Raw genomic sequence first — 27,184 nt, forward strand, 5'->3', positions numbered from 1 at the left:
GATAAATCTCAGTCACCTCTAATCTTAAACTTGAATTGGTGTCAAGACTACAATTCTAAAAGGATTTCATGCTTGCAGAGAGATGTCTGAGCAACAAAGGCAGAAACAGAGGGCGGAACAGTGACTGTGCGTCATTCACAAAACTGCTGCTCCAAACAGACAACGTAAAAATCATTACAATGACAAAACCAACGTGCTGTTGCATCTCACTGCTCCCACAAAAGAACAAAATACACAAAGAGAGAGAATAATGGCAGATTACGAGACGAGAGGGAGAGGGACGAGAGGGAGAGGGACAAGAGAGAGAGAGAGAGAGACAGAGAGAGAGAGAGAGAAGCTTAGGGGTCATACCGTCAACCTGAAGTGCTCTTTATGCTTGCTGTGGACAGCCAGTGTGAAGTGTTGGTCACTGGGCTGAGGAAGACGGTTCTCTTCATCCAAGATATCCAGGACACCCACCAGCTTTGCTTCAACAAGGTCTGGAAATTATATGTGTATCAGCAAGAATAAATCCATCTAAGTCCTGCTCTTCAATGTTCAACACAAGTTTTCCTAATTGGATATTGTATAATGCCTAAATGTCTTCTTTGCACCCCAGCTGGCAATATTTCCAATCATTTTCTCTTTCTAGGAATATTAACTGAAGATAGAAATCCCTATCTAGTATTCAGGAAGGATAAGGTGTGAATCCCAGTGGCAAATATAATACAGAGGTTCCAAAATCACTTAACATTCTGAGAATAACATTTCCTGAAAATAATCGTCATCTGAAATTTCCACTCTTTGTGGATGTGAATATTCAAAGCACAAAGCATGTTCATCAGGATGCTCATCTAGCCTTATATCTGAATTATTCATATGGCATTTTGTGTCTGGAATATAATCTAATAGCCAAGGACCTGAGAAAAAAAATATTGCATGAACAAACACCTGTGCATAAATAGTGAAGATTGATGAGTGAATTAATGGCCAGCCAAAACGGTCATTTGCAAGTCATAAATGTTATTCACGGCTGTCAGTTAACCCCGCACCTGAATAATCACAGCCTTTGAAATACAAATCAAACTGCTTCACCTTGATACACTGACTACTTCATCCCATTAATTCGAGGATTCATTTGACAACGGACACAACAAAAATAGGCCAATATCATTTCTGCAGCTTCTTGTAGCACAAAAGAGGTCTGGAAACCCACAAATACTCATTATGCCTGCACCCCTTCAGACACATGGATACTCCAGCTTCTTGGATAATGAGAAGTCTGTATTTTTGTCCTGTTGACAGGTGTATAGTCAGTGCCATGATGACTGGCCCTGAGCATGAGGAAAGGCCCAAATTAATGCCATGTGGGTGAGCTGATGTTACATTTGAACCATCCTGACTACATTTGCGGCGTGTGGGCTCTCCAGACAGCAGCATCTCTGTCAAGCCATCTTGCGTTTTGCAGCACAAGAATGCACAAGTAACACCTCATCTTAATGGTGTCCCTCCCTGACTCTTGATTTTTCTATTGGAGGCAGAGGACCACACACTATGTAGATGAACAGTAAACTTACCTGCACACAGAGGCCCTCATTTAATGGTCCAATGTACCACAGGAAATGGGAGTACGATTATTCTCAGCATTTATCAATCTGGACGCGAGCGGAGGCTACAATCAAATCTCATGTCAGGGCTGAGATTGCGTGCACGTTTTCAACTCAGCTTAACCTGGCAGTGCAGCAGAGTAGACCTGGCATAGGCGGAGGATCGTTATGGAACCATTGTGACGCACATCTGAGAACACGGAGCTAAATATCCCTTCATTTAAAAATAGATGATAAATATAAATTTAACTTGTGTTGATTGCAGGGCAACAGTTACAGGAAGGTGAAGTCATCTCCTTGCTAAGGAACTACACTGCTTTACATTCATGTAATATATTGAATGATGAATGCAACAGAGCCAGAGCACAGGTTCATCAGTGTGCTGATAAGATTATGGGAGACAGTGGAGCGCTGTGTAAGGTTGCTGAAGGAGAGACGTGGTCTGGTGGAGCTCCACTGTACATGCTAGAGAAAAGTCTGTGACGTGCTCGTGGGGTTGTGCACACTTGTTATGAACAGTGGATGTGCAGTATGGTGCCTCTCTGTCTCCTCTACCACTTACTGATGCATACAACTATCTACTCATCATCTATCAATGATAAGTCATCAATAAGGGAAATATTAAAACATCCACTGCCATTAGATTGATGATGGTTACTCTGTTAACAACACAGCAGTTATTTCAATTGAAACTGCATGTTCTGACTTCCTTTTATTTCACAAAGGTAGTTAGTTCAGTTGATGTGGTGACATGAAGTTTTCAGTCTCAAGGTAGAGAAGTCCCTCTCCTTGGCTGGATTATGCTTACCCATGTAAACCATGTACCCATGTACCCATCAATATATTGAGGCAAGAAGTTTAAATGACAAATGTTTCCAGCCGCTGCATTTATGAACAGCAGGTTGCTAATATGTTGTGACCGTTGAAATACGATCGGTGTTTCACAAATCCCACCTGAGTCCTGTCGTGTGATAATTGCAACACTCGCATCTGTGCCAGTCTCTACATGCGTTTGATTAATGAAGGCCAGAGAGCGTGAGGGTGGACAGAGTGATGAACAGGAACTCACCTATACAGTCCTGATTGTCAACGTAATGCACTTCATTCACTCCCAGTCCCTCCTTTTGATAAAGCTCTTGCTCCTGCAAGGACATGGATAAATGTCAAAAACTAGTACTGGTAAATATCTGATATAAAATGAAAACTATGTAAAAAAAATAACACATTTTCAGGCGGACTTTAGAATTGATCCCATCTTAAAAAAACAAACAAATTGACATCACGAGCTTCAGATAATGAAAAAGAAGCTTAAAACACAAGTGTGCCACTTTAATTGGAGACCTTGGATGAGAACAACGTTAAGAGATCACAGGAGAGAAACAAGCCTCATCATGTCCCCTGAGAAATTACCATTCAAATGAAAGAGTGAAGGAGAGAAATGTTAGTGGGAAAAAAAAAAACAGCTAGAGAGAGAAAGGCAGAGAAGCTTAGTGTGCCAGCCACTTCCTCCTGTCTAATTAAAGAGTCAGTAAGTTGGCTTGTGAGTGGCATGACGTGGCAGGTTTCCCAGGATAAAGAAAAGTATCACACTAAATCACATTAATCTACACACTGTTCACCCACCTCTTTCAGAATTCGCTCGTTGAAGAATTGCTGCAGTTTCTCGTTGCAGTAATTGATACAGAACTGTTCAAAGCTGTTATGTTCAAAATACTCTGAGAAAGGAAAAGAAAATCACACAATTTATTAATTAATTTTCAAAATTAATTTTTGAAAGCCTATATTAATTATGCAGGGAATTAGTAAGCAAGCAAGCGCTTTTTCTGTGTGCGTTTATGTATTACATTACTCATATGGAGAAACATGCTGCACATATTTGCATCTCCTTATTGGGTTATGCGAGGGAATTCTAAATCAACAGATAAAAAGCTGCAGAAAGTTTGTAGTTTGTGTTACAGTTACATGAACCCTAGATTACATATACACATTGATTATCTTTTAATTTTAAACACATTTTATTACCAAATCCAGCGATGTCCAGCACCCCGATAAAGTTGGACGAGGACTTGAAGGGGAAACACTGGTTCACTCTTTTGACCACATGATCGAAGAGGCGGCTATACACTGCCTTGGCGAGGGCATCACGGGCATTGTTAGCTTGTTCCACCTTTAGAGGCACCCTGGGGGGAAGGGGGGGGCACATAAAGTGGGACAGCCTTGAACTGGGACATCTATTGAACCTCTTTTTTAAAATTCTTTTTCGCCCTAATTTTCTAGGGGCAGCAAAAGATTGACTTGGGTTGAATAACACCATTCCTCTTCTGATTGTTATAATTATCAAGCCTTAGCCAAAGATAAAGTATAGAAAAATAAATAATGAACCTTGAACTTGACTCTCTAATGGCATTCAAACACCTTTTTTTCCATTATTTAGAGGGGTTGACTGTAAGGACAAAGAGCAGGTCCACAGAGGTCCAGAGTTCAACTCAGCTATCTAATTTCAAACACACCTGGGAAGAAGAGGCTTTTAAAATTAAAAGGTCTGTCTTTGGCTATTATACATCTTAATCCTCTTTTTTCATTTGATATTCCAGCTGCCAAGTCCTCACCAAAATCTCGCTCACTCATTCATTCCAGTCCACCATCATTACTGAATCCGAGTAAAGAGAGAGCTACACTTTCTCCATTTCATGAGGCGATGAGTTGGATGGTGTAAGTCTTAAAGACACATTCAATATTTATATTTCATCTACCTGACAAGCATTTTTATTCATGGCAATGTTTCACCCACACACACACCAGATAGAGACTCAGTCATCGTTGATAGTGATACCATCACATTCGGCTGCCCTCAAAGTCCCAAAGGTAGAGTGGAACTGTCTGGGGTTTAATGACAAAGCCAAGCCCCTTTGCTCCACCTGCTCCCCCGACCCTGGGCCTTTACTGTGTAGAAGCTATGCTCGCCTGCCTCCTCAGATACAAGCTGCATTATTTATGTGGAGAAAACACTTCCAAGCCAGGCCAGCATCTGGCCCTCTTGAAATATTAATCTACCAAACCTGGTCCCGTCACTCAAACACTGCACCACCACCAAAGTGTTCAAGAGCGGCGCCAGTTCTAGACTGGAAGTATTCTCCTCTGAATGTTTTTTTTTTTAACCTGCAATAAATAACCTCTCTCAATTATGTCAAAGAACATTTTGCCTCAGCAAAATAGCTCCACAGTCTCCTGACATTTGGTTTCATGAGCTACATCTGTACTACGTTTGCAATAATGTTTAAGACACTCCGAGCAGATTGTCGCTTTAACTGAAAGGACCGATTATACAATCTCTTCTTACAATGATCAAAAAAGAACTCGATTCATTAAAGCTTGTTGCCCAACAAATTCATGTTAGTGTGTTGCAGCAACAACTGCTGGAATGGATAATTAATCATTTTGAGATATAACATGAACAAACACTCAAAGTATGAAATGAAGATGGAAAGAGTCAATGATTTTATTTTTTTAAAGCAGGGTGTTTTTTGGTTCTTACTTTATAACTGTTCCTTTGGCGCCCCCTGCTGTAGTCAGCATGACCCTCGTTGTGAGGCTGACTCTTAAATCATCCTGGTCCAGACCCAGCAGATCAGCACAGTACTCCAGAGTTTGTCCGGATTGATTCTTTAGAACACAGCCACCTGAAACAGACAGACAGGTAAGCCTGAATGATCCTTCATATCTGTGGGTCAGTAAAATGTAGAAAAAAACTTTTGGATCAACTTTGTAAAGTCTTGTCTGCAGGTTTAGAGGGAAAGCACTACAATCACATTTTATAATCTCTCAATGAAATCAAAATGCTCAGACTAGTCAAGTACAGTGACTCCTGGTCAGTAAGATCCATATGACTTAAGGAGAGATAAGTCACGCAGTCAGTCTTAGATTAGTGAATCTATTCACTAATTGAGTTTGTCGCTATATCCAACTTCAGAACAATAGTAAGAATAAAGGGTGAGCTCTACTGGTAGTAAAAAAGTAATATCAACAAAGCTGGTACTTAGGTTCAGTGACTTATAAGTGAATTTGGATTGCAAATTAAATTCATAAAAATGTTATCCATTTTCTTGGAGCAGAAATGCAGAAAAAAACTGAACATATTGGGGGTAATAACCACTGTGGCTGAGAGGACAAAAGCTACAAAACAACCACAGAATACAGGGAGAAATGTGCAATATATGTGACATAAATTTACAAATGTAACAAGTACCAGAAATCTCTAATAAACATGTACAGATTAGTTACAGCATGTGTCCAACCTGAGGTGCTTCCTGTTTCTTCAAAGTCTATATTGCCAAGGTGCAGAACTCCAGCAACCACCCTGAACAGGTCCAGCTTCTCAGTGTCATCCAGACCAATCTTCTTCATGGCCACACACATCCTGTTAAAGTCTGCCTGATCATCAAGCAGAGGGTCCTTCAGTGCACCGATCTTTACATGCTGCAAAAACCCACGAGAATGAGAAACACGCAGTGTACAGTATAGCAATTTACACTTAAACAAATTCTACATTTGAGAGGTATTTGAATTTTTTTCCGAATACAGAATGAATCCAATTCTAAATTGAACGCAACAGCCCCAATTAAACAACACAACTGTTTAATGTGGGCTTTGCATATTAAATACACACATATCTTACAATGATGTGTTAAATAAGTCTTTACTTCTAATATTTGTCATGTTTCTCAAGAATTCATGAATACTGAAAACAGAGAGCAGGCATGCAGTGTGAAATGTCACTCAAACAGTGAAAATGAACAAGGGCTGTACAATTAAGACTTCAGTTTATCTCCTGGTTAAAATGTAACAGAGAATACAGTCATATTCAGGGGACAAAGTTATTTTAAGGCAAAAGGTTTATCTTTACAAAATAAATATCATTTGTGATTGATGGAAAAACACACAGCACAATAATTGTGCAGCCCTGAATTGTACGACTGAAAAAGCTGAATAAACAAACTTCCTTTGTATTGTTCTAAATTAAGCACCACCAAGCACAAATCCCACTCAAACCTGGAGGACACATGCGGAGAAAAAGAAAGCATGCACTCTTATTTCCTGTTTAGACTATCAACGACAGCAAACTTGAGAGTCTCAGTGTTAGAAAACTGCCGGAGAAAAGGGCAGGAAGCACAAAGCCCTAAGAGAAGAAACATCACCTTATTGTCCTAGAGACATGTGGTTGGAGAGACAGATGTACAATGACTGAATTAGCAACATACAGTAATCATGACACATGATGAACTTTGAACCATGCAGCTTAAATGGCATGCTACATAAACACCCTTTCATGTTCTGAAAATTAATTTAAAGAAAAGTAAAGCAAGGGAAAAAAAATCTGCACTGGGAAAGATTACATGTTTCCTTTGTGGAGCAATAAAAAGTTGGCCTGGTGTGGTGACAATGATTCCAATGAAAGCACAGCTAATTTCATACCAACTTTGAGCTACAATAGCTTTCATTCATTACACTGCCGCTGATATATGAGGGTAAAAGAAACACATTTAAAGTTCGTCCATAATGGTATATTGAAAGCTCCTTTGTTTACCACAATGTCACCATACTTTTCTGGAACATTATATTATTCTATCTTGGAAAACAAGCAGTGCAATGAACATCTCTAATTAGTCCCAGAGAGAGCAACATGTCACACTTACTCTTCTAATTGTTTCGTGATATTAATTACACATCTCCTGTGGGCTTTGCAGCCCAACTTAACAAGACACTGGTCTTTTTTATGTTTTACATAATTCATCAAGAACATGGAAATGAACAAATTTATTGGGGTTACATTTCAGCATAGACCAGTTTCTACTGTACCGTACATACTGTGGATTTTCACCTTTGCAACATTTTCCTTTGCTTTTCTTTGCATGCTTTTGTTTTCTTGATGTCAAATACAGACTTATCCAAAGCATATAAACAATATATTAGGACTTGAATTCAATATTACTGAATTCGACATTACCTCAGGACTCTTGCGGTTCTGCATGATTTGTTTGTCGGAATCTTTACTGGCAAAGTATCTGGTGCAACCTCGATTCAGGTACTGCAACAAAGAAAAATCAGCTTAAGAAATCTTTTCTTTACCAGGTGTCCTGTACAGTGTCACAGGACTTTAGCTGATTGGTACAGTAAAGACGTAGGTGGGTGGGGGGTTCATCACAGGGCTAACATATAAAGACAGATGACCATTCACACTCACAATTTAGAGTCTCAAATAAACCTAACTTGCATGTTTTTGGTCTGCTGGAGGAAACTGGAGCACACAGGCATAGGGAGAACATGTAAACCATCAAACCAAGAGCCTTCTTGTAGCTTGGCAACGGTGCTCACCACTGCACCACCGGGCCCCCATGCATTGCCATGATTTAAATCCAAAAACAAAATGCATCTGACCCCTGGTGGGAAACCTATGGGACATGTATTGATTTTCTTCATCTGAAAGATTCACTCTGTTGTCTTTCAAAATGACTTTACAGCTGACTGGAGATGAATCACATGAGGTAATTACCTCAGTTTATGTGAATGTCACTGAAGGGACCTGATTTAATAACTCAAAGATCTAAAGGTTAAACTTGAGCCAATTGTTTTTTTGTTGCTGTTTTGTAGAGCGACTGGGGTGAGCAGCTTGAGTTGATTGCATTCAAAAAAGAAATATCCAAAGAGATATTTTATTTGTGTGCGGTGGGGAGTATTTCACTTGGAGGGCTTTACTCAAGATTCAACAAAAAATATGCCCTACTGTGCCTCTGCAGAACCGCCAACCCATGTGTAGACTAAAGAACTAAGAAACAAAGTCAGAGCCAATGATAAAGAGCAACATCTGATCAAAAGTTTTTGTTTTTATGTATTAAATATGGCACCATCAAAATGAAATACTTAGCTTAATGTGGGTGATGCTGTGTATCAAATGTGAGTTAAAGTACAGACACTGCAGACCCCAGGTGCACTGACCCTAAAACTGTCTGGAGAGTCCAGGTGCAGTTTCTTCTTGATGTCCTCGGATGCCCCTGCACACAGCCTGTAGAAAATGTGGTAGTTCCTCTCATCATTACTTTGCATGCAAATTCTTGACTTCTCCAGCAAGTAGTGGGAGACGAATCCACCTACAACTGCATTCTGGGAACACAAGAGAGGAAATCCATTGTTAACGCACAGAAAAATGTAGACTGACCCAGAGCATTGCTGGTGAATGATCTATTACCTTCTCATTGAAGTGGATTTCCACAAACTTCCCAAAGCGACTACTGTTATTATTCCGGACTGTCTTAGCATTTCCGAATGCCTCCAAGAGAGGATTAGCTGTAATAAAAAATTGGAAAAAAAAAATAAAAATCAGGATAACGCTGCTTCCCCAACGGTAAATACAGCATTGATGTCTCTCCAGTTTGTTAAGTCACTACCTTCAACAATTCTCTCATCAATATCTTGACCACTTCCATAAGTTGTGGTCAGATATCTACAGGATGGAGATGCAGAAACAATAGTGAATACACACATACTGTACCAGATCAGAAAAATAAAAACACACACACACAATGAGACCCATTCAACATAGCTCAAAGATGAATAATGTAAGCAAGCGTTAAATATCTCATTGAGAAACAGAGAGGGGAACTTTACAACACAAATTTAGTGAACATGTATACACATACTACAGAGGGTGAAGGTGATGGAGAGATATGAGATGCCGAGTAAACCATTTAGTTGTTTACCTGAGGACAAATTTGGTGTTTTCAGTTTTTCCAGCACCAGATTCTCCAGAGACTATGATGGACTGACTCATTTTTAGAACCTTCATGTCTCTGTAGGCTTTGTCAGCTAAAACAACAAGAAAAGACATAAATAATTCGCTAATGTGACGGTGTAAGACCGATGACCACATGAACAGGAAAAAGAAGTCAGTTTTTAGTCAGATTGTTACTGAACTTTGCAGTTCATTAAGCTGTTGAGATGCTTGCTTGTATGTTGCATTGCAAAGAAAGTGATTCTGTAATAACTGGCTGCTGAATGAGACAAAAATCACACTAACAAAGTTTGGTCAATATGAGCATTTTTGGGAAAATAGAATGTGGAAAAATAATGAAATAATCATCTCTTCTCACTGAGGTTTTCTTGAAGACGTATATTTTGGGTGAAATTAAAACTGGAGAAATACTGTATCCCAGGCCTATTAAAAGTTTTCATTCAATATTTTCTTAGATTAGAATTGATTTGTAAGTATAAACCACAACGTAAAGCCCAAATTAATTATTTCTGGTCTATTATTATGTGTATGTATCAAGATAAGAAATATTTTTAGAAAGTAACTGTATCGGTTATAAAAGATTTGTTAGCTCTTGCTTTATCATTTAATTGCACAAGTTTCCACTGGCTGTAAGGTGTGCGCTCACCGATAGCATAGACATGAGGTGGCAGAGTACCAAGTGACTTCCCCTGGTAGGACTTGATAGCGTCAGGGCCGTAGAGTTTGGGAATATCATAGTAAGGATTCACAGCTATCAATATATTGGCCACATAAGTCTGTGAAAGATGCACAAGTAAGATCAAAGAGAACATGGGTAAATTATTAAATAACGACACAAAAGAGTTTAACAAAGCCTGTTGAAGGCTGGTGACACACATCTCTACTTGTTTCCCTGCCGTTCTTTCCCCATCTACCATCTGGCCTGCATATCCTAAGTGAGGAGCTGACTCAGTGACCTTTTTGTAGCACTTCCCTCTCTACCACCTGGCACTTTTCCTCAGGGGAGTAAGGTTAGGGATCCTCTATCCTTCTGTCTTCTATTCTGCATCATGTACTTGGCTTATGATGCGAATGATTAGCAACAGCTAAGCTATCCCAGGAGTACTTGTTCTACTGGTGTTAAAGTAGAAAAACATACATAGATGTGGTCTTTATTGTACCGCACTCTGACATTGTTGAGAAGAGTTGCTTCGTTCAAGTACATAAGCGTACCTGAAAAGAGGAAAAAAGGGAGGGAAATTAATTCTGTGACAAAAAACTCAGGTGCAAATGATAACATTTTCAAAACAAAAAAAGTGAGTGTTGACATACAGTTGTCATCGACATGTTTGTTGACATCATCCTCTGCAGGGAAGACTTGGCTCATCGGAGCAAGGAAGGTCTGTAACATAAATCGTTTCATTTACATGGCGTCACTTTTAGGATGGAGAGAGAAACAAACTATAAGCAGCAGCCTCTCTGTCAGTGTCAACTTTATCAAGAAAACAATTCACAGCTTACTTCTTGCTCTTGAAAAAGCTTATGACAACAACAAATGTTAATCAGCATCGTAAAAAACAAAAATATGTTAAAAAGCTAAGGAAGCATGCATAATCGTGAATCATTAATCACGCTTAAAGATCACAGTAATGATGTTTGGCGGCACATGTTCCCAGGCTAAATTAGTGACTGATATTCTCCCTCTATTGTTTAGAGTCTGAGTTAATGGAAATAAACTCAATGCAACAAGTCAGCTGTGAGAGAAACAAGGGGAGACATGGCAGTATAATGAATAATTTGTTGGGAGAGCAACAGGATCTGAACACCTGACCGAGTGAGCAAGCATGTGTGCGTGCGTGCGTGCGTGTGTGTCTGTGTGTCTGTGTGGTAGACGAGAGATGATGATGGTACTCTGTGCTGGTCTTGTGGGAACCAATCAAGTCACTGAATTATTAAAAATAGCTAAACTCCAACTGCAGCAATTAAGACGGGGGAATTTACAAATGTAGCCCATATCAACAAGACAAGAAGACCAAGTGTTATTACACAATCTTGCTTCTGTTCCTGTTCATTACACACACCAACTGAACATACACTACACCAGTGTGTGTAGTTTGTGTGTGAGCAGAAAGTCTGTGACCCACTCTATGCTATGATGCATGGATTATTATCACAAACAGGCAGTAAGCATAAACAGAATCTGCTTTGTGTGCTGGCTACAGCGACTTGGCTCAAACCGTCCACAATAACAACCATGTGAAAAATGTCTAACCAATAAAATTGACAAAGAAGAGGCAGCCAGGATGAGGGTTGTGTGCCGAGCAGAGGCACTAATGAGCTCAACACTGCAATAAAAAGGGACACTCAATGGGCCTTTCATTCCTTGGATGAATGAGATGGACTTTAGCCTGTGCAAAAAGTAATAAACTGATGAACTTTCAAACTTCACAGCCGTTCCAAGTGACATCTAATTCAACTCATTCAATCTGGCTCCAGCTGAGTGTGGTACTCATTAAAGCATTTATTTCCAGTCATTTCTGGGCCATTTAGTGAAGCACAAGTCTAAAAATTGTGTTTTGTAATTTGACAGTGCAGTAAAATACTGAAACTGCATGTCTTCATTGACACTTTGATTCAAGGGGTCTGTAACTGGTGTTGGCTTGAAATAAGACCAGTATCACCAGTATCAGAACAATACGAATGTCATACACACAAAGCAACATTTATTTTAAAAAAAACAAGTATGAATGTATTGCCATGAAAACACAAGGATTTCTGACAACAGTGGCATATTTAAAGACCTATTTAAGCAACATTAGGGACAGAGACGCTGTAAAGTCCAGGTGGCAGGTTTCCCTCCTCCTGGCTCATCAGGAGCTATTGGCTGCACCTGTGATGGTCTCCCTCTCAGCCTGGCAAAGAGGTTACATAAGGAGGTTGCTTTCCCTCATCAGGAGAGTCAACACCACAAGATGATTGTCTGATGCTCTGTTTGTGTGACTGAATTAACTTGTGGTCATGGTGGGATTTTCCCTTTGATTTTAAACAGTCTTGCACCAGCCTCTTGGCCCTTATCAATGAGATCTTCACACTGGTTTTCCAACAGAGAATTGATCATATGGTTTTAAGAAAGATAATAAAATATGAAATACTCCAGAAAATGCAGTGTGATTGCTGAAAGCTTTTGCAGCTTGCGTTAAGCAGCTAATGCTGCAAGCTGCAAGCTCTTGGCAGCAACAGGTTGAGCTAGCTGGGCATTGAACTGCACATTATGTTGGCACTCAGTTAGCATAAACATCAAACACCTGTGTTAGCAACAAAAGTCCTGTAAAAGGTAGAAGTTGAGACCAAAGACTGAGAGGCCAAATAAGAAATTCAAGCACTAAGATGATGCCTTTAATGGAGCAGATGTGTTGACCACCATGAGTTACACACCTGAACTAATGTTAAACTTCACACTAAATGATAATCACCAAAAAAAAATTTTTTTAGATGTGATTTCAAAGTTTTTATTTACATGTAACATACTACAAACACAAACAAAGTTCATCCAAAAATGAAACTTTGAGAAAAATGGTGTGTGTGTGTGTGTGTGTGTGTATGAGAGAGGAGGCTTGCAGATGCATGCTGATGTCTCTTATGGAAATAGATCTGGGTGACAGAGGGTTTAGGAAAAACAGTCCAGGTCACATGAAACAACTGCAATAAAGTGTAATACTTCCTCTTATGAAAAGTTACTGATACACTACTTATGACTGATAATTAAAACAGCCTGCACTACAGAGCAGATAGATATTATATAACATATGGATAAACCATCTATTTTGACAATTTGTTTCAGGTGTGTGTGTGTGTGTGGTTGGCGTGGCATAATTGGAGATACTAAGTTAAAATTGAACAAATTATTTTAAATCTACATTGTTTCATCTCGACAAGACATGTAAGACAACAATGAAAGTTCGAAGTCTTGTGAGCATTTTTGAAAGGAATATTTCACAGCGAGAATCTTTGGTCAATACTCATACAGGATCTCATTCTAAAAATAACAAACATTGTCCATAAACATATAATTAAACATAATCTATCAGCAGTGACACACATCTCTGAAAACATTTTAAACCACTTTTTGTTTTGTTTTTATTTGCCAAATGCATATAGCCTGTCAAAAAAAATGAAAATACACAAGAGGATAAAATCATTTATGAACCACTGGTGGCAAATTATGCAAAATTAGAAGACAAAATGACTTGTCAAGAAACTTTCAATGAATACTTGTAAAGTTTCAAGTGTGATATATTACCAGATAAAAGTAATTATTGGTAAATAATAGACGGAAATGCAGTGGCTATTTTCACTTGCCAGCTGGAACTAATGATAGTAATAATGGCTGCATCCCTGTCCACTGCGTTGCTAACACGGCTCTAGCATTGCACATGCCTGCTCACTATTTTTACTTTGATAAAGGATGAACCTGTACCATTCCCTAAACTCTAAACCTGCTGTGACAGTCTCACAGTAGCTGTATGAACCCAAACTAAGAGAAAAGAAGAAAAGCAACTGCAGCATGTTCCTTGAAAACATCAGTGGTATTCTTGCTGGGAACAAGCAGCAACTCAGGTGGAACAGGTGGCCTCTATCTCCTAATAAGCAGCTCTCCCTCTAGGCAACTCTATCAGAGCACCTGCTACCTCCCCTTTTATTTATTCATGCCTCCGTACATGCGGTCTCTCATGTTTCTCATATCTTGCATATTGTTGTGTTGACACCTCTTAAATTGCAGTTTAAACAGTGACAAATTAACATATATATATATATATATATATATATATATATATCAGAAAAATTGCATTGCAATTCCACATGAAATGCACAGATTTGTGAATGTAAGTGCTTGAGTATGAGGTGAACACCCTCCTGGGATAGAGAGGCAAAATACAAGGAGTTTATATGACCCACTCATTGAGTGCAGCCCTCCAATCAATTTGTAAAAAGAAAACATCCCATCACTCAATTTCCTAGTTGAACTCACTTTGAATGTGAATAGAAATTCAGTGTGTGTGTGTGTGTGTGTGTGTGTGTGTGTGTGTGTGTGTGTATGCTTGTGCGCGATGACCCACCTTGCCCTTCTGGCTCAGTGGCTCTATGGTGAGCGTGTCGGCTCCTATGTCAACGATTATGCCCAGCTGGAACCCGTCTGTGGGGTGGGGGGCCCATACTGGCTTCCCATCCTCCATGGCTCACTTCCAGTCAGCACAGCCTCTCACCTGATTGACGGGGACCGATAGAGAGGGTCAGGTAAAGCACATACACAAAGTTGGGGACAGAGGTTTTTTTTTATTTTTACTTAATTTCAATGCTCACACAATCTGCTTTGAAATAGTTTTCATTGCCTGCTCCCAAACCCTTTTTAGGGCAATGTGAATGATTATTTCTCTTTTCCTTCACAGCTGCATTAATGTTTATTTCAGCACTACTGATATAAAGAGAGAAAACACAAAACTTCAGTGTGGATACTTTTTCATGTTCAGTGTCCTTCTGGCAGCCACCCCCTGAACCATATTTGCATAGTGAAATGACCACCTCTGCCTTTAGCCCTACAACAAAAAGACATTCACAAAAAAAATGCATGCAAATGTGATCAACACAAGATGCATCAGTGCGGTGCCCACAACCAAATTTTTAGAACACTTCTCTTGTCTGTTTAGCTGACTGTTGCTTGGTTACAAAAATCACCAGTTGCACTTCCACATTCGTTGTGATCATTGAGTCAAGATTTCTTTGGCTTGCCGCGATGATAAGGAGAAATTCAAATTTTCCTCAGCAGTGGTAAACTCCATCCATGCCTCTAAAACTGACCAGGGCCAAAGTGTATCAAATTGTTCTTTGTGAATGTCAGTGAAAGAGAAGGGATTTTGACTTGTGCTTGAGTATAGTGAATGAAAAATGTGTGTTGAGGGCAATTTTGCAACAAAGACTCTGAGTGATGAATTTCTTAGGATTTGTAAAAATACCGCTGGTGTTAGCATGGTGCCTGTGGGTTACATGGCCCAATGCTGCTGTCTTGTTTGCTATTCATCTACCTGCTCTTCCAACTGATCCTTTTTTGGAGAGGTTTTTGCCCTGGAGCATGACTGAATTCATCTCCTGAGAGATTTGTGTAATCCCGTGAGACAACAAGACTGGCCCAATTGACCTGTCAGAAACTGTCCAGCCAAACAAACAGGATAGGAGCACCTCAGGCCAGTTTGAAACCATAGTCCAAGCTAAAAAAAAAAAAACACTGCAACTAAAGCAGCGCAACAAATCGATTGTATAATAATTCAGTTTTTCTGGTGAATCCTGTAAAATATCACCACAGGAGTTCTCTTCAACCCCCAAAAAACACATTAACATGACAGCATGCTCTATTCTGAGTGCACACAAAAAAGGCATTGACTGACTCTCCGATCATCTGAAACCGTTCAACTTCTGCAGACTCTGATGTTGAGCAAACCACCGCCTGCTGCTGTAAAAAAATTTTTTTTATAGGTCTGTGGCCACTAAAGGGAGCAGCATGACTAATTCATTCCAGAATCTCAAACACAGTCATGTAGCCTAATGGGAAAAGTGTGTGGCACTGTCACTGCAAGTAGAACAAAACTGTGTCTGACTAAATACACCCACCAAAAAAAAACAAAAAAAAGCAGCTAACAAATTTCACTATCCCATAATATATGAAATGAGGAAAAGAAAAATATTACAGATGACGTGGTTTAGTTTTAAAATGAATAATGATAAATGAAGTGGTGCGAGGATTTGACTTTGCAACTGTATCTAAAACATCAAATTCATATCACTATGGAAATGGCGACCGACTCAATATGCAAAGTTCTGGAAGTAAGCTAATATTTTCCCTGACTGTGACCGTACATTTATAGAGGGAGCAGATTTGGATGCGCCATAGATGAAAGAGGCTTTCCAAGCTGTGTTCTATGAGGGTACTTCTAAATTCTGATTGGTTTTCACCAGCCTGCATCACTACCATAAAGTTTCCTTTACTTCAACATCCGTCTGATTCCAAAACGCTCCACAAACAGCAGTCCCATCGCTCTCTGCTGAGAAAGTGAATGGCTTATGGTCTCATTGACACTTTTTGATGCCTAATATGTAGATTTGCTGAAGCCTAAAGTTGAGTGCTGGCATACAAAATCTTACAGTAAATACACAGCTGAAGAACAAAAAACTACTTTGTTTCATCAAAGCAAAGTATAGCGGCCTGGTTATCTATAAACATTTGTTTTTGCCGCTTAGCTCCAAACATCACGCTGTATATACATTTTTTCAGGGATTCTGCTGGTGGCCCTGGATAAGCAGAATTCCTTGAATAATTGGAGCCAGAATCTTGTTGTTGTTGAAGTCTCAAAGCAGCGTCATTGTGAAAACCTTCCGTCAATGTCATTAGCAGCACTGGACCGTTAATCCTACAACCACATCATTGCTCAAAGCAAAAGTTCTCACGTTATGTCTGTGTATCCAATTAACTTGAGGGATTGAGGTTAAATGTCAGAGAGGAGAGGTGTTGGAAAGTGCTGACTTCGGCAAGGATGCAAAGTTCAGCAGGGACATCGCCGACTCAGCATTATGTTGGATAACGCATAAGGAATGTAATGATGGAAACCTCAATTATTCATCTCCATTTTGCCTGTCCTTCAGATATACTAAATCACAGTGGAGGTTTTTGCAACAAGTGGGTGATTTCACACATAAAAGAACAAACCCACTATCAAAGCCACTATTCCTTTTAGAGATAGTGATCCCAACTCCACTTGAATGATACTGAAAAAAAATGGGAAATTGCAATTGTTTTGATTGATACTGTAAGCGCTGTGTGATTCACGATATAAGAAGGAATCATTAGCTTATCATTTTTCAAATTTGACATGTATCAAACAAAGATATTTTCTGAAGTCTATAAAGTCCAATTTGCAGGATGAAATATCTCTGACAACACAAAATTTAATTTAAAATTCAGTGCTTGGACTCACATCTTGCCTTCAGAAAATATTTCACTTCCTGAGATTTGGATGATGTACTCAACCATATTGGAATATTATATTTTTTCAATTTATATTTTTCAGCCTCACTGAAAGCTTACTCCACTACTCCCACCCTTGGTGAACAGAGGGAAACAAGTGTGCAGTGCAAATATGCAAATGCAGGCTCCAACCCAGAACTGCCACTGCTGACTATTATCATACCACCACCCACATCCATTCTAGCAGGGCTGTTCTCCGAAAGTTGTCAATGAACTTATTTCACACTGAAAGGAGGGTAAAGGTCACTTTCTTCGAGTAAAGCATTTATGCTGCGCATCATTTCATTACCAAACATTCAAACAATCTCGTTGATAATGTAAACAATGTGATATTCTACTCTAACAACTGTAAAAATCTGGAGTAGAATGTACCCGAAGGAGAGAAGATGAGATTAATTCTCCAACCACCAACAATGCCATCAAGGTTGCTGTCTCGATTACAAGGCTCACATGTTTTCCCACAGTTCCTTGCTTCGCCCAACCAAATCCTCTTATGTCTACACACGACTTGCTAGGAAGGAGATACACCACATGCAGTACAGATAAATACTACTTTCCTCAAGAGTATGCTGTCTATGCTAACATGCTGAAAAACACAAAACTCAAATACATGACCATTCATAACATGTACAGTAGCTCTGCTCACCAGGCCAGGAACTTCACGGGCTACTTTCAGAGCAAACCATGGAGAGGTGGGGTTCAGTCTGAGAGTCACATCTCACAGAAAAAGACCCCACACACTCACTAGCTGCGCACAACAACCAAAACATTCAGGGACCGGTCCGTCAGTAACTTTGATTCTGTAGCCTTAAATCCTCTTAGTATTTGACCCTAATCCAGAAAGAGAGGTGAGACACTTCAAGAGAAGCCTAACATAAAAGTCAGATTATTTGATGCAATGCAAATCTGTGGGATGTCCTGTGAAACAGTAGAGAGGTAAGGGGGGACACATATGTATGGACAGTGGGTTAGAGAGCAGGACTCGCGAACACCCCCTCTTGTTTCCTGCCTCTTGTTTCCTGTTGCTCTAACCAGAAGGCACATGGAAAAATGCATCAGGCCAACAGAGCGAAGAGGAATGGACAAGCAGGTTGAGATTTCAGTGACAAAAAGGTCAAAATAAATCAAATGACATGTTAGTCTGGTGTGACAGCATGTAGACATCAATCAGAGATGGTAAAAAAATAGGCATCATGGGGTAGTTGAATGAAAAGAGGGAGGCATAAATCCCAGAAGCACTCAAACAGGGGCTGCTATAATACGAAATGGCTAATGGGACCCAGTAATGCTGTCATCTGGCCCAAAAACGACTGAAGAGGTACTAAAACTGGTGTTCAAAACCACCATACAGGCTAAGTATAAAGCTTTAGCTACTAATAACAAACCCACAGGAAGGGTTGGGGGGACTTAAAACAAACAAGCGTAAGATGCGTTTAATTACATGCAATTAGTTAGCAGATGTAGCACTCCCAACACCCCGGTATATTCTAACGATACTGAGCTCTTTCTTGCCAAAGTTGAGACAAAAGCGTAGGACACTTACGACTTGTCTCCTTCAAATGGTTGGAAGTTCACGCTCAGCTCGACGGTGACGGTTTTTTCATGAGTTTAAGGTTCCTCATTCGGGGTGGCGAAGTGAGGTTTTTCCTCGGAGTCTCTGCTCGCGCTCCGGGACCGAATTAACGGCTGTGTGGATGACAGACTGAGCTCGCGCTACGGTGAACATGTGTGACGTCACTGACTGTAAAACTGCGCTGAAGGTGCGTTGAGGTGCCGCTCGTAACATCAGGTAGTTTTTTGTTCTTCTTGTTGTTGTTAGGAACAAGAACAGTTCAACTGAAAACGAACTGCATGTAAACCGTATTTGTTCTCAATCACAGTGTTTTTATGAAGTATTAGTTTTTTTTTTAGGCTTTATGGATAAGGGTTATTTTGTTTTGGATGTTTTTTGTAGTGCAGATGTCGTTAAGAATGCTTATAGAGATGTGAATGTTCAAAGAAACATATCTTTGACAACTAATCTAAGAAAATCAACTATACCAACCATATTTCCAAATCTGACATTATTTTCTCACAGCTATTGTATAAAAACAGAATACATTACTCTGTAACATTTAATTACAGTTTGAAGAAAAAGGCAACTGATGATACAAAAGAAATCATGGTGATAAAACGTGAACAATGTACTGTATAAAACTTTTCAGCTGGTTTGTGAATTTAAAAAAAAGAAGTCATAAACTATATGATTGTGTCAAATATCTGTACTAGCATCTGTATCTCCCCCTTGTCTGTGCTGTATTGATAATCCTAAAATTCAGGATACATCGAAAATGGCTGCGATGAAAAGACAGAAAATGTGGCCTTGAGTCATGAATATTTCAGAGACTGGTAATCTAAAACTTTTGGGGGTGTTTTTTTTGAAGGTGACACCCAATCCACCATTGAAAGCTGCCTCTGGGTTTGTAAATCTAATTAGGAGATGTGATCTGCCTCTATCAGACCATATCTGGTTACGAACGCTAGATGACAGCATGTAAACACTGAATTGACTCTTTTTTTGTTGTTGTTTTATTCACAAGTTTAAAGTCCAAGTCAGTTGTTGTATGAAACTTAAAGTAATAGATGCCAAATGCAAATGTCTGTTATTGAATTTTTATATTTTTGAATTCAACAGGTCATACAAATGTTGTATTAATACCTGTTAATAATTTATTCTATAAATTGTATTCACTTGCTCATTCATCTGTAAAATCACTGTAACACTTATTACATATTATATATGTTGTGATATGTATGTTTTTGGTTTTAATAATCATGCTGTGGAAATTAATACTACCCTGACTGACATTCCAGTTGTCCAATCTGAATTTAGCTACTCTGCATGCGTGGACAACAGCTCCATCAGCTGGCCAACTATGGCGGAAGCACATCTGCGTGCCTGAAAGGAGCACAGACTGTTTAAAAATAAAATGGACGTAGCAATCATGATGTTACTTTTGAAGCCTTGAGTTCAGCACTTTTCCTGTCGCCATGCTGTTTTTTTTCCCTCTTCTTTTTATTTCTTTTTGCAGCTGGTGAAACAGTAAGGCCACCCTGGTGGTAATTTTTTTTTTTTTGTCATAATGTCGCCACATCCTATTGCCTGCCTTGTTTTTATTACTCTAAACAGGTTAATGATTTAAAAAATTAACACCATACTGTTTGGACTTGAAACTCAGGATTAAGATCATGAATATAGGACAGGCATGGCTGGGAATGAGTCCTAAAACTGAAAGCCATTGGGATTTTTGGTCAGGTTTTTACGTAAATAACTAAAATAAGGCCAGTGGTTAGCTTTAGTGTATGATATAATGTGTATATGTAATGAAATAAAACATGTCATTGCACATACTGCACTTATGAATTTAAGCATTTATGTATCTTGCTAACAAATGGCTAAATTAGCCTGCAAACACCATCACCGAAGGAGAGTGAAGTCAGTTGTTTAATGCACGAGCCCGCAGTGTAGTTTGCCCGTTATATAGCTTTAGCTTTGGACTCTTAACAATTGCATTTACGCTTAGATACTCATAACAGAGATTGTCCTACTGAACAAAACTTGAAATAAAAATGTCATTAATTTATTTGTAACAAAGTTTATTTCCAGCATTATAGGAAAATACCATCAGCTTTTAGTCAAGGGGAGCCATGCTAATGCTAACTTCTTGGTTGGCCCACAAAAATACATCATCCTTGTAGCACTCTACACAATCACACTTCCTGTTGCTACGAGTGAAGCCTCCCCCTGCTGGCCAGTATTAAGAATACAGGCTCAAATTTCAGACTGTTTTATGTCCACTCTTAAGGTGTCCATGAGGAAAAATCAAATCCCAAAGCCAATTAAATCTCTTAAAGAAGAGTAAATAGCAAGGAAAAGATAAAGTGGAGGTTTGATCATCACTCTGAACCACCGGGGAAACGATGACGGCAGACAACTGAGAGAATTAATCTCAAACCTGAAATATTTCGCTGGGATTGACATTTAGAACATCATAGTCAGAGAGATCAGTGGTCGTCACTCACAGGATCAAAGATTGTGATAGAGCACCAGTCGCCTCTCTTCACTTGAAAACCAAACGCATACTTGTTTATTTTTAGGTACTAGGCATTATCTTTTAATACGCACACCCTCAGAAATGTTTGTTTTGGGTTTTTTTGGGTAAAGGAATGAGAGGGCGAGATTCTGGCATGTTTCCCTGTTGAGCCATGTGAAATAAACACTTGTACATTTCTGTATATATTCGCGTCTATTGTATCATTAATCTCAGAAAAATCTCACAAAAACACCCCTTTTTGAGAATCATGAGAAGATTTGTTTTTATTTCATGTTAAACATCAAGATTACTGCTTTCATTGGGTATTTGTTTTAACACAAATGTATACAAAAAATTACGGCACGGATGAAATAATAAAACTTAATCTATATGGAAGACTCAATCCCAATAGTAAATTTCTACCATACGTAGATGTGAATAACTCTTTGAATGTTTTATTTTTTCATTTCCACCAGGCTTTGTAGATTAATTCACTTTTCTGCGCCGGGTTCAGTCAGTGTATCTATCGGGCCCCTGCGCTGTCAATCACTCAGCGCCTTTCCCAGCCAATTATCTGCGGGGCCTCAGCAGCTTTGGACGTTATCTGTGTTTATGAATGTCCTATCACTCACATTCTGTGGTGCCTGCGGAGGAACATGAAATGCTTCTGTAGGACCACCAGTAGCTCAAAGCTCTTCACGCCTTTGCAAGCTGGCAGTAGTTTCTGCTTCTTGTCCTGGCAGTAGTTTCTGCTTCTTGTCCTGGCAGTAGTTTCTGCTTCTTGTCCTCCACAGGTGAGCCAACTAGAACTTCACGTATAATTCTGTCAAAGGGATTCGTAGAATAGAGATGCATTTGAGAGAAAATTCGTTTGTGAGAGCGTCAATGTTGTTTTCTTATATTAAAAAGAAAAAAACAAGGTTAATCCATGACAACTAATGTCTTTTTCAAATTTCTTACGTTAAAGATTTGCACTTAAGATTTTGCAATGAAATGAATGGGAATGAAATGCTGCTTGAAAGTGTTGCAGTAGGACGCGTTCTCCGAAGAATTCAGTCGCCACCCCATAAAAGGGAACGAAAAGCGTGATAGATTTACCAGATTAAGTCAAACCAGTACTGTTTTACCTCTGAAATTAATAGTCATCCCACTTCCACTGGAAAATACAGGGGATTCTGAGAAACATCCATAGTTGAAGCTGTTATTTTGTGTGTAATTTTCAATGATTTGCTCTTAATCTCTCCTCTACGCCCAGTATAATCTATCAAAAAGTCAATGTAGAAGGATGGAAGGAGAGAAGCACATTCTGCCATTTATTCTCATGTATGTGCTGAGTTTACTAACGCTCCAGACGTCGTATGGGCAGCACTTGTCAGACGAGCCCTGCACCGTTCAGATTCTTGTTCCAGGACTCAAAGGTGAGCCGATTCTAGTAGTTTTTGTTTTTGTTTTGTTTTGTTTTTTGAACGCTTTATACAAAGCTGAACAAAAAAATTACCAAAAAAAAGATCCTAATATTTTCAGACTTTTTTTCCCCCCTGTTTACGAAAAGGAGAACCAGGAGAAAAAGGACAAAAAGGAGCACCGGGGAGACCAGGAAGAGTTGGTCCTTCAGGAGAAATAGGTAGGGTTTTTTTAGAGACCATACTCGTTAGGTTCTTTTTTTTTTCTTCCACTCATGTTCTCACCACTGCTAAACAAAAAGAAGTGGGGTAAAGATCACATTGCTTTGGCTGATAATGTGCTGTTACATCACTAACAAGCTATCCAGATGCCGGCTGAGTGTTTACATTTTGCGTGAGAGCTCGGATGAGAAATGAGCTTCAGAATCTACAGCTGTGGCTAAGTGTTTACTGAAGACCTTAATGAGAAGTGTGTGTGTGTGTGTGTGTGTGTGTGGGGGGGGGGGGTTCAGAAGCTTCTAAAACGCTAGATGAGATTATACACACTTATCATTTTCATTTGAATGTAGTAACATTGAGTTGGAGAACTTCAGGTGCAGCTGTTTTTAATTTTTAAGCAGCACAATGTTTAATTTTTTTTTTTTCTTAGTGTGAGAGATGCTTAATCTAATCTCAGTCTAATACTTCCTCTCACTTCTTAGGTCAACCTGGGATTAAAGGACAGAAAGGTCTTATGGGACGTTATGGAAAAGTGGGCCCTAGTGGGATGAAAGGTCAGAATAAAATACCCAAATACTACTTTTTTCATATCCATGAATACATAGTATGTATTTTTAAAATAGTTTCTGTCTCAGGTGTAAAGGGAGACATGGGTGATCCAGGTCCAAGAGGCCCAGATGGAGAACCAGGTGAACATTGTTCTTTATTTTTGCCAGACGGCTGCTCAGACATTAGACACTCGATTGAGACACGTGCTATTTTCCTCTCAGGTGTTCCATGTGAATGTGCACCAATGAGAAAACTGATTGGAGAGATGGACAATCTTGTGGCTCAGCTGTCCTCCGAACTGAAGTTCATTAAAAATGGTATGATTATTAGCGTTCTGTCAATCAAACAAATAGTTGCTCAAATTAATGTTAAAGCTCTAGTGCATCTTATTTTCCATATAAAACATCTGTGCATGCATGTACACGGACTACTTCTGATTAGCTATCTGTTAGCACTTGGCTATCTTGAATCTTTATGAATAAACTTTTTCTGCTGGCTCTTTGAGATTTTTTTTTTTTTCAAACGTTATCATACCAAAGGACTCCACAGGGGTTGTGGAATACTTTAAACATGTACTCGATGTTTTTTTACGGCCGCAATAGCATCAACTAGTTGGCTACATTGTGAGTTGTGACTTCAACATGTTAACAGTTATTTGTTCTAACCTTCATTGCCAGTAGATGGAGACAAATACTCTGCACTATAGCTTTAATTTTGAGCGTTAAAACTTTCAATGCTTTTGCTTCATTTGTTTAACCTCAAAGAACTGCAAATGCTGGGCATGTCAATGTGAAATTTATAGAAATACAAGTCCTCATTTTTCAGCACTGACCTCCCCTGCAGCTGTCGCTGGCATAAAAGAGACAGACAGTAAGATCTATCTGTTGGTGAAGGAGGAGAAACGCTACTCTGACGCTGAGATCTACTGTCAGACGAGGGGAGGGCACTTGGCCATGCCCAAGGATGAGGGCGCGAACGCGGCCATCGCAGGGTACATTACCGATGCCGGCCTAAGCAGAGTCTACATCGGCATTCACGACCTGGATCTTGAGGGTGTTTTCACGTACGTGGATCGTTCTCCGATGACCACTTTCAGCAAATGGAGAAAAGGAGAACCCAACAATGCGTACGATGATGAGGACTGCGCTGAGATGGTGGCGTCCGGGGAGTGGACTGATGTAGCGTGCCACCCAACCATGTATTTTGTTTGTGAATTTGACAAGGACAGTGTCTAAGTTTTAGAGACTCCTGAAAGAGTGGATGATGTACTTTTCCCTATGTTTGTTCTATCTTTTCTCTGTAAATAAGACGACAAAACGACAAGCAAGTTGTGAAAAAAGGCGGTACATTTTCTACCTACTTTTCCCTTGAAATCTTGTAAAATATTTATTTTCTCACGAAGCATTTTTTTTTTTAAATCTTTTTTGCTACTTATTCTAGGTACACTCTATCACAAACTTTTGCATTTTCAAGTCAGGCAATGTTTTGTGTATTTCTTGAGACCATCCACTTCTGTATTCCACCAAAATTACAAGTGCCATAAATAAACAGGACATATATAGAGGGCTGTAGATTGTATATATGAAAATAAATAACAATGTGTTCCACTTGGGTGCTTTTAATCAGAGAAATAGAGAGCAATAAGCATTCTATAGTCATAAAAGAAGCTCATGTGGTGGTTGCTGTACAATAAACATCCACTGAAAAAATTAAAAAATAAGGTGTCTACCAATTATTTCCTGCCCCTTAACTGATTACTGTAATTTTCTAGAGATATAACTTGAACCAAATTTTTTTTATTGCATCATAACACACATCTTCTTCTTGTGTTATTAGATGATTCACTCTTCCATTAATCCAGGACATAACACACTTTATGTCAGTGAGGTATTTTCCTCTTTGCCTTAATATAAATTAGTTTATAATCTATTGTTTTTTGTGTGTTTTTTTAGGTTGATTTGACCCATCTAAAGAGAGAGAATTTGAATATGCATGATCCAGTCTTCATAATAAAGCGCAGCTCCAGTCCCTTAACACATGAATAATTAATGCCAAGTTGAATTATGCATTTAATTGACTAAGCGTTGTCTGACATAAGACAATTAGATGGCACTGTCGGCGCAATCTCTTGTTGTTTTTTGTAGTAAACAATATACGTAGCTCTTTGTAACAATGGACAATCTTTGGTGAAGCGCCGGCTGCAGAAGTGAGATTATTTTCCAGAAAGCTTCATACAGCATCTGGTTTTTGATCTTTTTTCATGTGCCTTTTACCTTCCGATTCACACAAATGTAATCAAAATGAGGCAGAGTCCCAAAAAGGAACAGAATCAAAAAGAGGTGATGCAAATTTCATAAGTGGCACAACCCAGATAAATTGTGACTGGACTACCATTCAACAGGCACAAAGAACGGGGTGACGTTTAGTTCATGTGGGCTGGGCTGCAGGGTGATGACAGGGTGCACAGAAAAGAGGGAATGGGAACAAAATGTATTTTATATATTAATCAAACAGCATGAAAACACAATTTTATCTATTTTTGACCCGCAAATCACAGCATTTCTGTCAGTTTCAAGCTGTTTGCAGGCTGTGTGCAATCATGTCCTGTAACCTGCACTTGTTTTGTTTTTTAATGAGAGGAATCAAGCATCTAGACAATACAAATAAAGTATCTTATCAGGGTTATCGGGCTAATCCCGGATTGTTAATCCCACACAACGAAAGGAATCTGTTTAGACATGAAGCGTATTATCAGAATAAAACATGTTGAGATGACTGTCAAATGACTTTTTTTTGTTGTTGCTACCACGGATTCATATCTGTTACATTTGGCCTTGACTTGGAAATATATTTAGGATTTTAGCACAAAAATTGCAAAGTGCAACAAGAAGAAGAAGAAGGTAGCAAACAATAGAGCAGGCGGAGGATGGGTGTCTTGATACTACTCCTCTCATGTGGAAGGAAAGGTTTCCATATCAGATGCTTTCTCCAGTTACGTCTCCAGAGACTCAACACACCTGCTCGACACTCTTTTACATTTGACATTATTATTGCGAGAGTTTTCTTCTTCTTTTTTTTTTTTTTTTACTGTTAGTTTTAAAAGCCAGGGATGACAGGAAGGGGTCACCTGCCTCCGACAAAAACTGTAATTGTTTACAGGAACGGGGACGCTTTTTCCCCTGGAAGAAAAGTAGTTGTGAACCTGCGGCAGATGTCAGACGTTGACAGTTTTTTGGCCTCCCTGCCCAGGGGGATAGAAGCTCCGTTTGGTGCCGTGAGGAGGTTGTACACTCCCAGGCAGGGCCACAGAGTTCTGCACTTGGACGAGTTGACACATGGGAGCGTGTATGTTGCGGCTGGAAATGAACAGTTCAAAAAGCTGGAGTAGGTACCTCAAGTGTGTTTGTGTGTGTGGTTTGGAGGGGGGGGGGGGGGGGGATGGGTATGACCATGAAATTTGTAGATGATCAACTCTTTAGATAGAACAGTACCACTAATTACAGATTTCAGAGAAA

At 39.3% G+C, this 27,184-nt stretch overlaps 2 protein-coding genes across 4 annotated transcripts in view; one reads left to right on the plus strand and one right to left on the minus strand.

The window, feature by feature from the left end:
• Nucleotides 1–19,138, minus strand: part of myo6b (myosin VIb) — a 39,918-nt gene extending 20,780 nt beyond the window's left edge. For both annotated transcript variants that reach the window (XM_086183701.1, XM_086183700.1), the window contains exons 1-16: nt 18,969–19,138; nt 14,469–14,615; nt 10,684–10,753; nt 10,511–10,584; nt 10,019–10,148; nt 9,341–9,446; nt 9,029–9,084; nt 8,830–8,927; nt 8,580–8,744; nt 7,591–7,671; nt 5,882–6,062; nt 5,122–5,266; nt 3,609–3,766; nt 3,210–3,301; nt 2,656–2,728; nt 352–479 (exon numbers count right to left, since the gene is read on the minus strand). In XM_086183701.1, the coding sequence (XP_086039827.1) occupies nt 352–479; nt 2,656–2,728; nt 3,210–3,301; nt 3,609–3,766; nt 5,122–5,266; nt 5,882–6,062; nt 7,591–7,671; nt 8,580–8,744; nt 8,830–8,927; nt 9,029–9,084; nt 9,341–9,446; nt 10,019–10,148; nt 10,511–10,584; nt 10,684–10,753; nt 14,469–14,585 (1,674 nt within the window). In that variant the 5' untranslated portion in view covers nt 14,586–14,615; nt 18,969–19,138. The remainder of the gene's footprint in view (nt 1–351; nt 480–2,655; nt 2,729–3,209; nt 3,302–3,608; nt 3,767–5,121; nt 5,267–5,881; nt 6,063–7,590; nt 7,672–8,579; nt 8,745–8,829; nt 8,928–9,028; nt 9,085–9,340; nt 9,447–10,018; nt 10,149–10,510; nt 10,585–10,683; nt 10,754–14,468; nt 14,616–18,968) is intronic.
• Nucleotides 19,139–22,170: 3,032 nt separating this feature from the next.
• Nucleotides 22,171–25,291, plus strand: colec11 (collectin sub-family member 11). 2 transcript variants are annotated; one of them, XM_086182583.1, is made up of 7 exons: nt 22,171–22,292; nt 22,754–22,916; nt 23,051–23,122; nt 23,603–23,674; nt 23,756–23,809; nt 23,891–23,986; nt 24,495–25,291. In XM_086182583.1, the coding sequence occupies exons 2-7, from the start codon at nt 22,784–22,786 to the stop codon at nt 24,902–24,904; spliced, it is 837 nt and encodes a 278-aa protein (XP_086038709.1). In that variant the 5' UTR covers nt 22,171–22,292; nt 22,754–22,783; the 3' UTR covers nt 24,905–25,291. The 2 variants fall into 2 exon arrangements, with proteins under 2 accessions (XP_086038709.1, XP_086038710.1); XM_086182584.1 differs by having other exon boundaries at nt 24,513–25,291.
• The last annotated feature ends 1,893 nt before the right edge of the window (nt 25,292–27,184 follow it).

This window comes from Aulostomus chinensis, chromosome 17 (assembly GCF_037954235.1).
Source record: "Aulostomus chinensis isolate RoL2024-O1b breed Wild chromosome 17, RoL_Achi_v1.0, whole genome shotgun sequence".
NCBI classification, from domain to species: Eukaryota; Metazoa; Chordata; class Actinopteri; order Syngnathiformes; family Aulostomidae; genus Aulostomus; species Aulostomus chinensis.

Bases quoted from the DNA above. Each gene is read 5' to 3' on its own strand.
- colec11 (XM_086182583.1), top strand. From the start codon at position 22,784: ATGGAAGGAGAGAAGCACATTCTGCCATTTATTCTCATGTATGTGCTG. The intron at 23,675-23,755 runs GTCAGAATAAAA...TTTCTGTCTCAG, and splicing joins GGGCCCTAGTGGGATGAAAG to GTGTAAAGGGAGACATGGGT. The intron at 23,987-24,494 runs GTATGATTATTA...CTCATTTTTCAG, and splicing joins ACTGAAGTTCATTAAAAATG to CACTGACCTCCCCTGCAGCT.